Source organism: Nerophis lumbriciformis, linkage group LG04 (assembly GCF_033978685.3).
Source record: "Nerophis lumbriciformis linkage group LG04, RoL_Nlum_v2.1, whole genome shotgun sequence".
In the NCBI taxonomy this organism is placed as follows: domain Eukaryota; kingdom Metazoa; phylum Chordata; class Actinopteri; order Syngnathiformes; family Syngnathidae; genus Nerophis; species Nerophis lumbriciformis.
This window is the reverse complement of record NC_084551.2, coordinates 47,250,001-47,260,260: the sequence shown is the minus strand read 5'-3', so window position 1 is coordinate 47,260,260 and position 10,260 is coordinate 47,250,001. Positions and strand designations below refer to the sequence as shown.

The following is a 10,260-nucleotide window of genomic DNA, read 5'->3' as shown; positions in this document are numbered from 1 at the left end:
CTCTTTTTTCCTACAAATCTCACACTGTAGTGTTCTTCTTACCCCATATCGCACACTCTGTATCTCTCTTCTCCCCTGTCTCTCACTCTGTATTGCTTATCTTCCCCTGTATCTCATACTTGTCTCTGTCTTCTCTCTGCGTATCGCTCACTCCGAATCGCTCTTCTTTCCCCATATCTTTCTCTGTATCGCTCTTCTTTCCTCCATCTCTCGCCTTCCGTTTTGCTCTTCTTTTCCTGTATCTCTCACTTTGTATCGCTCTTCTGTCCCCGTATCTCACACTTGTCTCTGTCTTCTCACTCCGTATCGCTCACTTTGTATTGCTCTTCTTTCCCCATCACTCTCCTTCCGCATAACTCTTCTTTCCCCCTATCTCTCACTCTCTATCGCTCTTAATTCCATATATCTCTCACTCTGTATCACTCTTGATATAGCTCTTATTTCCCTGTATCTCTTACTCCTCTCTCCGGTAAATAAGTTGAACAAAAAAAGTCTATAAAAGATGTGCCAGTCAACATAAAAGGTGCCACGTCAAAACTTAAATCCTTAGTTGACTTTAGGTCCAGCTAAGTTCAGGATGGCTCGTAGGTCTGGACTTGGACCATTTTTTGGAACAGAGCTGGGCAAATATTTTGACTCGGGGGAGAGAGAAAAATGTGTCTGGGGGGGCCAATGTGTATATGTGTATAAATTATATATACAAACCCGATTTCCATATGAGTTGGGAAATTGTGTTAGATGTAAATATAAACGGAATTCAATGATTTGCAAATAATTTTCAACCCATATTCAGTTGAATATGCTACAAAGACAACATATTTGATGTTCAAACTCATAAACATTTTTTTTTTTGCAAATAATCATTAACTTTAGAATTTGATGCCAGCAACACGTGACAAAGAAGTTGGGAAAGGTGGCAATAAAAACTGATAAAGTTGAGGAATGCTCATCAAACACTTATTTGGAACATCCCGCTAATTGGGAACAGGTGGGTGCCATGATTGGGTATAAAAACAGCTTCCCAAAAAATGCTCAGTCTTTCACAAGAAAGGATGGGGCGAGGTACACCCCTTTGTCCACAACTGCGTGAGCAAATAGTTAAACAGTTTAAGAACAACGTTTCTCAAAGTGCAATTGCAAGAAATTTAGGGATTTCAACATCTATGGTCCATAATATCAAAAGGTTCAGAGAATCTGGAGAAATCACTGCACGTAAGCGGCATGGCCGGAAACCAACATTGAATGACCGTGACCTTCGATCCCTCAGACGGCACTGTATCAAAAACCGACATCAATCTCTAAAGGATATCACCACATGTGCTCAGGAACACTTCAGAAAACCACTGTCACTAAATACAGTTGGTCACTACATCTGTAAGTGCAAGTTAAAGCTCTACTATGCAAAGCGAAAGCCATTTATCAACAACATCCAGAAACGCCGCCGGCTTCTCTGGGCCCGAGATCATCTAAGATCTAAGATGGACTCATGCAAAGTGGAAAAGTGTTCTGTGGTCTGACGAGTCCACATTTCAAATTGTTTTTGGAAATATTCGACATCGTTTCCTCCGGACCAAAGGGGAAGCGAACCATCCAGACTGTTATCGACGCAAAGTTCAAAAGCCAGCATCTGTGATGGTATGGGGGTGTATTAGTGCCCAAAGCATGGGTAACTTACACATATGTGAAGGCACCATTAATGCAGAAAGGTACATACAGGTTTTGGAACAACATATGCTGCCATCTAAGCACCGTCTTTTTCATGGACGCCCCTGCTTATTTCAGCAAGACAATGCCAAGCCACATTCAGCACGTGTTACAACAGCGTGGCTTCGTAAAAAAAGAGTGCGGGTGCTTTCCTGGCCCGCCTGCAGTCCAGACCTGTCTCCCATCGAAAATATGTGGCGCATTATGAAGCGTAAAATACGACAGCGGAGACCCCGGACTGTTGAACGACTGAAGCTCTACATAAAACAAGAATGGGAAAGAATTCCACTTTCAAAGCTTCAACAATTAACTTCCTCAGTTCCCAATTGTTTATTGAGTGTTGTGAAAAGAAAAGGTGATGTAACAGAGTGGTGAACATGCCCTTTCCCAACTACTTTGGCACGTGTTGCAGCCATGAAATTGTAATTTAATTATTTGCAAAAAAAAAAAAAGTTTATGAATTTGAACATCAAATATCTTGTCTTTGTAGTGCATTCAATTGAATATGGGTTGAAAATGATTTGCAAATCATTGTATTCCGTTTATATTTACATCTAACACAATTTCCCAACTCATATGGAAACAGGGTTTGTACATATTTAGCTGTAAAAATCTGCTGAAGAGTATGTGTGTTTGGGTCCCTTTTTTCAGGAACACTAATGGCAAAAGTCACAATGTCCGATAGAGTTCTAAAAACGTTATGACAGACCACCTCAAAAAAACTGAATGGAATTGTACATTTTTTTTATTGAATGGCACACTCAAAATGTACATTAAAATAAAGAAAGTGAGATTTACAATATTAACTATGAACGATAAAACACTGAATATTAACTATTTTACTTCTCAGAGCAGCTCCTCGATAAGACATCTTTTACAATCAAGCAAAACACAACAAAAATGTAAAAAACAGCAATATATGAATGCAAAGTGTTATAAACTCCTACAATATGATATATTATCACTTTAATGCAGAAATTTGCTGTTAAATTTGCGTCCGCATCTGTTCCTGACACATGCGTTTCGGGCTGGCTGCTCTTGTCTGAGCTGCTGTGACGTGGATTACCGTAATAACTCCTATAACACTCAAAAGCGCAGATTCCAACTATTGACATACTTTCTATAGTTCAAGACTTACGGTAATTTAAAAACACCACCGCACATCATAATGGCGGCTACAGTTTTGATGTTAAAGGCCAAATGAAATGCAATTTTCTTATTCAAACGGGGATAGCAGGTCCATTCTTTTTGTCATACTTGATCATTTCGCGATATTGCCATATTTTTGCTGAAAGGATTTAGTAGAGAACATCGACGATAAAGTTCGCAACTTTTGGTCGCTGATAAAAAAGCCTTGCCTGTATCGGAAGTAGCAGATGATATGCGCGTGACGTCATAGGTTGTGGAGCTCCTCATATCCGCACATTGTTTACAATCATGGCCACCAGCAGCGAGAGCGATTCGGACCGAGAAAGCGACGATTTCCCCATTAATTTGAGCGAGGATGAAAGATTCGTGGATGAGGAAAGTGAGAGTGAAGGACTAGAGGGTAGTGGGAGCGATTCAGATAGGGAAGATGCTGTGAGAGGCGGGTGGGATCTGATATTCAGCTGGGAATGACTAAAACAGTAAATAAACACAAGACATATATATACTCTATTAGCCACAACACAACCAGGCTTATATTTAATATGCCACAAATTAATCCCGCATAACAAACACCTCCCCCCTCCCGTCCATATAACCCGCCAATACAACTCAAACACCTGCACAACACACTCAATCCCACAGCCCAAAGTACCGTTCACCTCCCCAAAGTTCATACAGCACATATATTTCCCCAAAGTCCCCAAAGTTACGTACGTGACATGCACATAGCGGCACGCACGTACGGGCAAGCGATCAAATGTTTGGAAGCCGCAGCTGCATGCGTACTCACGGTACCGTGTCTGCGTATCCAACTCAAAGTCCTCCTCGTAAGAGTCTCTGTTGTCCCAGTTCTCCACAGGCCAATGGTAAAGATTGACTGTCATCTTTCGGGAATGTAAACAATGAAACACCGGCTGTGTTATCCGGCACAACAGTCAGGGGGTGCATTCTACGGCGGGGGTGCGTTATCCGGCACAACACCTGCCGCAATACACCGCTTCCCACCTACAGCTTTCTTCTTTGCTGCCTCCATTGTTCATTGAACAAATTTCAAAAGATTCACCAACACAGATGTCCAGAATACTGTGGAATTTTGCGATGAAAACAGACGACTTAATAGCTGGCCACCATGCTGTCCCAAAATGTCCTCTACAATCGGTGACGTCACGCGCAGGCGTCATCATACCGAGACGTTTTCAGCAGGATATTTTGCGCAAATTTTAAAATTGCACTTTAGTAAGCTAACCCGGCCGTATTGGCATGTGTTGCAATGTTAAGATTTCATCATTGATATATAAACTATCAGACTGCGTGGTCGGTAGTAGTGGGTTTCAGTAGGCCTTTAAAGGTCTACAAAAAATTATGTAGGACTTAATGAAAATCTTAATGAGCTGTATGTGGCCTGCGGGTCAGTTCTAGAGGTTATTGACCCGTGGCCTAGTGGTTCCTAATCATAGTTATGCACTTTTCAACAATATGTAATAACTTTATCCATTGATTGCAAGTTTGTGTGTTTTGAGAATCCTTGTCCTAAACAATTAGTTTCAAAACGTACCTGGTTTTGATTTCATCCTCCCAAGAGATGAACCCTCCCTGAGAGGACCAAAGAATGTGAGTTAAAGACTTTCAGAAGCAGCTTCGAGTGCCAAGAAGGATTTTCACTTGCCCACATGGACGTTGTTGACGAGCAACAGAGGCAGCAGACTTTGACCCTGTAACATGTAAACTTCAACTGAGAAGAACGTGAAACGCTTTCATCTAAAACATTCATAAGGACGGACGACTGACTGTAGTGTTCTTTCGGAGAGTTCCTGGTCATGAGAGTCTCCACATCCTCCTCAGAGACTTGACCTGAAAAACATTCAATAATGGCGTCACCTGGTCTTTGATCAAAGCATTGTGTCGCTAGTGAAGGACACCTAGACTGAGGTGGTTTTCAGTCTGGTTTGGACTTGCAGGAAAGTACACAATTGGAAGCTCAGCAGTCATGAAGTCTTGTTCCTGTTAGGCAGCACAGTAACATTAATAATAGATCTGATCTAAATCTCCTTGTTGAGTCGAGATCACCTCAGGCAGGACAGAGAGGCTTAAGCTTTCCCTGCTCCTGTGCTTGTCCAGGAAGTACTTCTGTGCTTGCGTCCTGTGCCTTTCTGCTCTTCTTTCCAGCGCACTCTGGGAGGTGTAGAGACCGTCCATCAGCCTCATCATCAGGTCGGAGATCCTGGAACTGACCACCACAATGTCCGGCCGCTGGTCCGCGTCTGGACTCAAACACCTGATGGGTACGAGGAATGTAGATATGTGAGAGCAATCTGGTTCAGCGCTAGTTGGGAAGCTTGGCTTGGTAAAATGTGGTTGACTGTACAGAGAAATTAGTTTAGATGCTTGTAGATACCTCTGATTTCCTACGCCGCAACTTTCGTATGATTTGGTGTTCTCATGGAAATTTTTTACCAAAGGTTTGGCCCAGTTTTTGTACAGCTGTTAAGACACACATGTTAATGTGTGTAACAAACTAGTCTTTTACCCACGTATCATTCCGCAGACTCAAGTTCCCAAATAAATCCACACGTTGGTGACTCAGTCTCTGTACTTTTTGTCATTGAGCTACTTGTTTTTCAATGCCCTTGCTGCCAGCTACTCATCCAGCGAGGTATCCGCCGCCAGCTCTACGTCCAGTGAAGTCACCACCTTCTGCATGGCCGTCACCCTCAGTCCTATGTCCAACCAGGCTGCCACCTCTTGCACAGCCGCCCCCACCAGCCTACGTCCAGTCAGGCCGCCACCTCTTGCACGACCGCCGCTGCCAGTCCTACGTCCGGCCAGGCCGCCACCTCCTGCATGGCCACCGAAGCCATCTCCAGTGCTGTTTCCTGTGACTGCTGCTGACGCCATCTCCACCATCTGCGTCTCCAGTGGGTCCTCTGGCGATGCTAGCCTCGTCTCCAGTAAGTTCTTCGGCGACGCCAGCCTCGTCTCCAGTGGGTCCTTCGTCAACGCTTGCTAAACCTCCAGCCTAGCAGCCAAATTTTCCTCCAGCCCCGCAGCCTGCACGACCTTCAATCTTGCAGTCTGTTTGACTTCCAGATCGCCTGCTGCGGAAGTGCTTGTCTGTCCCTCGCCCTCTACGCTTGCTGCAGCGGTGCCTGTCTGGCGCCTGCACTCCTCATCTAAGATGGTCGTTCCATGGTCATCCTTCGCGCCCTCAGCGGCTTTGCCCAGAACTTGGGTCCTTCACGGCTGCTGTACCACCGTCCTTGCTCACATCAGCCTCCTCTTTGGCTACGAATGTGGCCTTTAAATGAACGCCCACCACGCCTTTAGCAGCAATGCCCAAAACCCGGGCGTGAACCTTTACGGCCGCCTCCCTGTCGGCGACAGATGTGGTCGTTCTGTGGACGCCCGCCTCGCTGGCTGCAGCGGCAGTGTACTCGCCGCCACCATCTGATACTTCCCCTACGACTGCAAGGACACATGGCCAGGCGACCCACCACCTAGTTCTCCTTCCACCCTCCCATTACTTTGGACTTTTTATTTTTTCCAAGAATGTCTGGTGTCCGTTATGTTGGGGGCGGGGGGATTCTGTCATTATCTGTCCACACCAGAACATGTCTTATTTTGAGTTTGTTGGTGTTTTCCTGTGCTTAATGTCTTAGATCCTGTTTTGTGCTTTTATTTTGGTTGCACTTTCTGTCATTTTGTTTATGCAGCACCCTGACTTTGTTTGCCAAAACACCTGTCCCCTGTTTGTAATCAAGGCTATTTAAGTTCAGCTGTTGCTGCTGGCTTGTGTCGGGACATTGTCTTTTGTGAATGCTTCATATTGGTAAACCTTTGCTGTCCTCCAGCATTCTGTTGGTTAACTTTATAGCCTGTTTAGGTCTTTTTTCTTCCATAGTCTTCCGTTTATGCTCCAGTGCTTTTCCTGCTGCACTCGTCTTCTGATTGTTCGCTGTCTCCTGCTGCCTGTTGCACATTGGGGTCACGACAACCACCGCTGCAATGCAACCTCAGAGTTACATCGCCATCTTCAATGAAACGTTAAAGTGAAGGTAAAGTTTATTATTTTAGCATTGTATATTTTATATTGAATATGGTCTTCTGCACATAAAACTAATTATTTTCTATAACATTTATTTTTTAATATACAAACCCCGTTTCCATATGAGTTGGGAAATTGTGTTAGATGTAAATATAAACGGAATACAATGATTTGCAAATCCTTTTCAACCCATATTCAATTGAATGCACTACAAAGACAACATATTTGATGTTCAAACTCATAAACTTTTTTCTTTTTTTTTTTGCAAATAATAATTAACTTAGAATTTCATGGCTGCAACACGTGCCAAAGTAGTTGGGAAAGGGCATGTTCACCACTGTGTTACATCACCTTTTCTTTTAACAACACTCAATAAACGATTGGGAACTGAGGAAACTAATTGTTGAAGCTTTGAAAGTGGAATTCTTTCCCATTCTTGTTTTATGTAGAGCTTCAGTCGTTCAACAGTCTGGGGTCTTTGCTGTCGTATTTCACGCTTCATAATGCGCCACACATTTCCGATGGGAGACAGGTCTGGGCTGCAGGCGGGCCAGGAAAGTACCCGCACTCTTTTTTTTTACGAAGCCACGCTGTTGTAACACGTGCTGAATGTGGCTTGGCATTGTCTTGCTGAAATAAACAGGGGCGTCCATGAAAAAGACGGCGCTTAGATGGCAGCATATGTTGTTCCAAAACCTGTATGTACCTTTCAGCATTAATGGTGCCTTCACAGATGTGTAAGTTACCCATGCCTTGGGCACTAATACACCCCCATACCATCACAGATGCTGGCTTTTGAACTTTGCGTCGATAACAGTCTGGATGGTTCGCTTCCCCTTTGGTACGGATGACACGATGTCGAATATTTCCAAAAACAATTTGAAATGTGGACTCGTCAGACCACAGAACACTTTTCCACTTTGCATGAGTCCATCTTAGATGATCTCGGGCCCAGAGAAGCTGGCGGCGTTTCTGGATGTTGTTGATAAATGGCTTTCGCTTTGCATAGTAGAGCTTTAACTTGCACTTACAGACGTAGCGACGAACTATATTTAGTGACAGTGGTTTTCTGAAGTGTTCCTGAGTCCATGTGGTGATATCCTTTAGAGATTGATGTCGGTTTTTGATACAGTGCCGTCTGAGGGATCGAAGGTCACGGTCATTCAATGTTGGTTTCCGGCCATGCCGCTTACGTGGAGTGATTTCTCCAGATTCTCTGAACCTTTTGATGATATTATGGACCGTAGATGTTGAAATCCCTAAATTTCTTGCAATTGCACTTTGAGAAACGCTGTTCTTAAACTGTTTGACTATTTGCTCACGCAGTTGTGGACAAAGGGGTGTACCTCACCCCATCCTTTCTTGTGAAAGACTGAGCATTTTTTGGGAAGTTGTTTTTATACCCAATCATGGAACCCACCTGTTCCCAATTAGCCTGCACACCTGTGGGATGTGCCAAATAAGTGTTTGATGAGCATTCCTCAATTTTATCAGTATTTATTGCCAACTTTCCCAACTTCTTTGTCACGTGTTGCTGGCATCAAATTCTAAAGTTAATGATTATTTGCAAAAAAAAAAAAAGTTTAACAGTTTGAACATCAAATATGTTGTCTTTGTAGCATATTCAACTGAATATGGGTTGAAAAGGATTTGCAAATCATTGTATTCCGTTTATATTTACAGCTAACACAATTTCCCAACTCATACGGAAACGGGGTTTGTATATCTTGCTCTGGCTCTCAGCTAAGGCGGACGCTGCCTCTCCCTTAACTCTCCTGCTTTTGCTCTTTGTCTCGTCCTGTCTTGTCTTAACTTTCTAAGAACCTCTCTTTTCCACTGTTCTCTAAAATTTAAAACATGGAATTGGTAAACTGGGCTATTGACAAAATTGACAAGATCTGCTCAACGAGAAGCTCAGGTTCAGGGGAACCTGCCTGTCCTAACGGAACGTTTGCTGCTGGATACATGAGGAACTCTTGGGAAAAGTGGAGAGTCTTGTCCCAGGCGATTCTTTCCGTCAAAGACATTGAAGAGGTCTATCTATTCGGAACTGTGATAACAGGTCATCTGCTGATAGGATTGATTGTTGCTGGTCTATCGATACATTCGGAAGATGATAGCAGTCCTTTAAGGAGTCCAGAGGCTGCCCATCGTGATTGATGGATTGGGCAGACGTGTAGGCACTTGGGACTTTTCGACAATTGCTGAATTGCAAACTGGATAACATCTCACAGAAGGCGAAATCATGATCAATTTGAGAGCCAGAACTAGAAGAACCAAAACTAGAGCACACAAACCATTAGATGGTGTTGGCTCGTCCTACACCAAAACAAACCTTATCTGCAATTCCGCTCCCCCTTCACTAACACCCCAGCGAGACCATTGCAGCGAAAGACGCTCTTTAAGGATACCTGGGATCTTTGACTCTGTTCTGTGATGCCGAGCTGAACGACTCCCAGGCTTACGGACAAACACACCCATGAACTAATACTACACACATATGCACATATACATCCCACTCCCCGTCCCATGCCTTTGCCGCGGCATGATGGACTATGGAGCAGCGCCCTGAGGGCTGGATGGAGCTAGGAGCTTGGTTTGGGAGTAGCTCTTTTTTCTCCTCGTCGCCCCATGTTTACCTTTCCTTTTTCTTTTATTGGGCGCCGCTATCCTTCAGTATTCCTGTTCTTTCTACCCCTGTATACCTATGTCAGGGGTCGGCAACCTTTACCAGTCAAAGAGCCATTTTGACCAGTTTCACAAATTGAAGAAAACAATGGGAGCCACAAAAATCTTTTGAAATTTAAAATGAAATAACACTGCATACAAAGTTTTTTTTTTTGCTTTGTGCTATGTATAAACCAAAGGTCTCAGACACGCGGCCCACACCTTAATATGAAAATTGAATGTTAGTGCGGCCCGCGGGTTTTACATGAATGGCGCTTGACAGCGTCATGCTTGTCAACCCTCCCGATTTTTCCGGCAGACTACGAATTTGAGGGCAACTATTCTCTCGAACGCGCCGTGATGGATCAACATTTAGCGCCCACTACAACCAGCGTGCAGGATGGGGTTTCTGCTTTCTCACGTAAGTGACAGCAAGGCATACTTGGTCAACAACCACACAGGTTACACTGACGGTGGCGGTATAAAAAACTTTAACACTCTTACTAATAATGCGCTACACTGTGAACCCACACCAAACAAGAATGACAAACACATTTCGGGAGAACATCTGCACTGTAACACAACATAAACACAACAGAACAAATACCCAGAATCCCATGCAGCCCTAACTCTTCAGGGCTACATTATACACCCCCCCGCTACCAAACCCCGCCCACCTCAACTGACGCACAGAGGGG

At 44.0% G+C, this 10,260-nt stretch overlaps 1 protein-coding gene across 8 annotated transcripts in view; it reads right to left on the bottom strand.

Moving 5' to 3' along the window:
- The window catches only part of nek10 (NIMA-related kinase 10), a 90,169-nt gene that overhangs the window by 1,959 nt on the left and 77,950 nt on the right, over positions 1-10,260 (bottom strand). For 3 of the 8 annotated variants that reach the window (XM_072913032.1, XM_072913034.1, XM_072913033.1), the window contains exons 26-28: positions 4,921-5,128; positions 4,773-4,854; positions 4,409-4,704 (exon numbers count right to left, since the gene is read on the bottom strand). In XM_072913032.1, coding sequence (XP_072769133.1) covers positions 4,421-4,704; positions 4,773-4,854; positions 4,921-5,128 — 574 coding nt within the window. In that variant the 3' untranslated portion in view covers positions 4,409-4,420. Of the gene's footprint in view, positions 1-4,339; positions 4,855-4,920; positions 5,129-10,260 lie in introns of those variants that run through there. The other 5 variants (XM_072913035.1, XM_072913037.1, XM_072913040.1 and 2 more) reach the window with 5 other exon arrangements.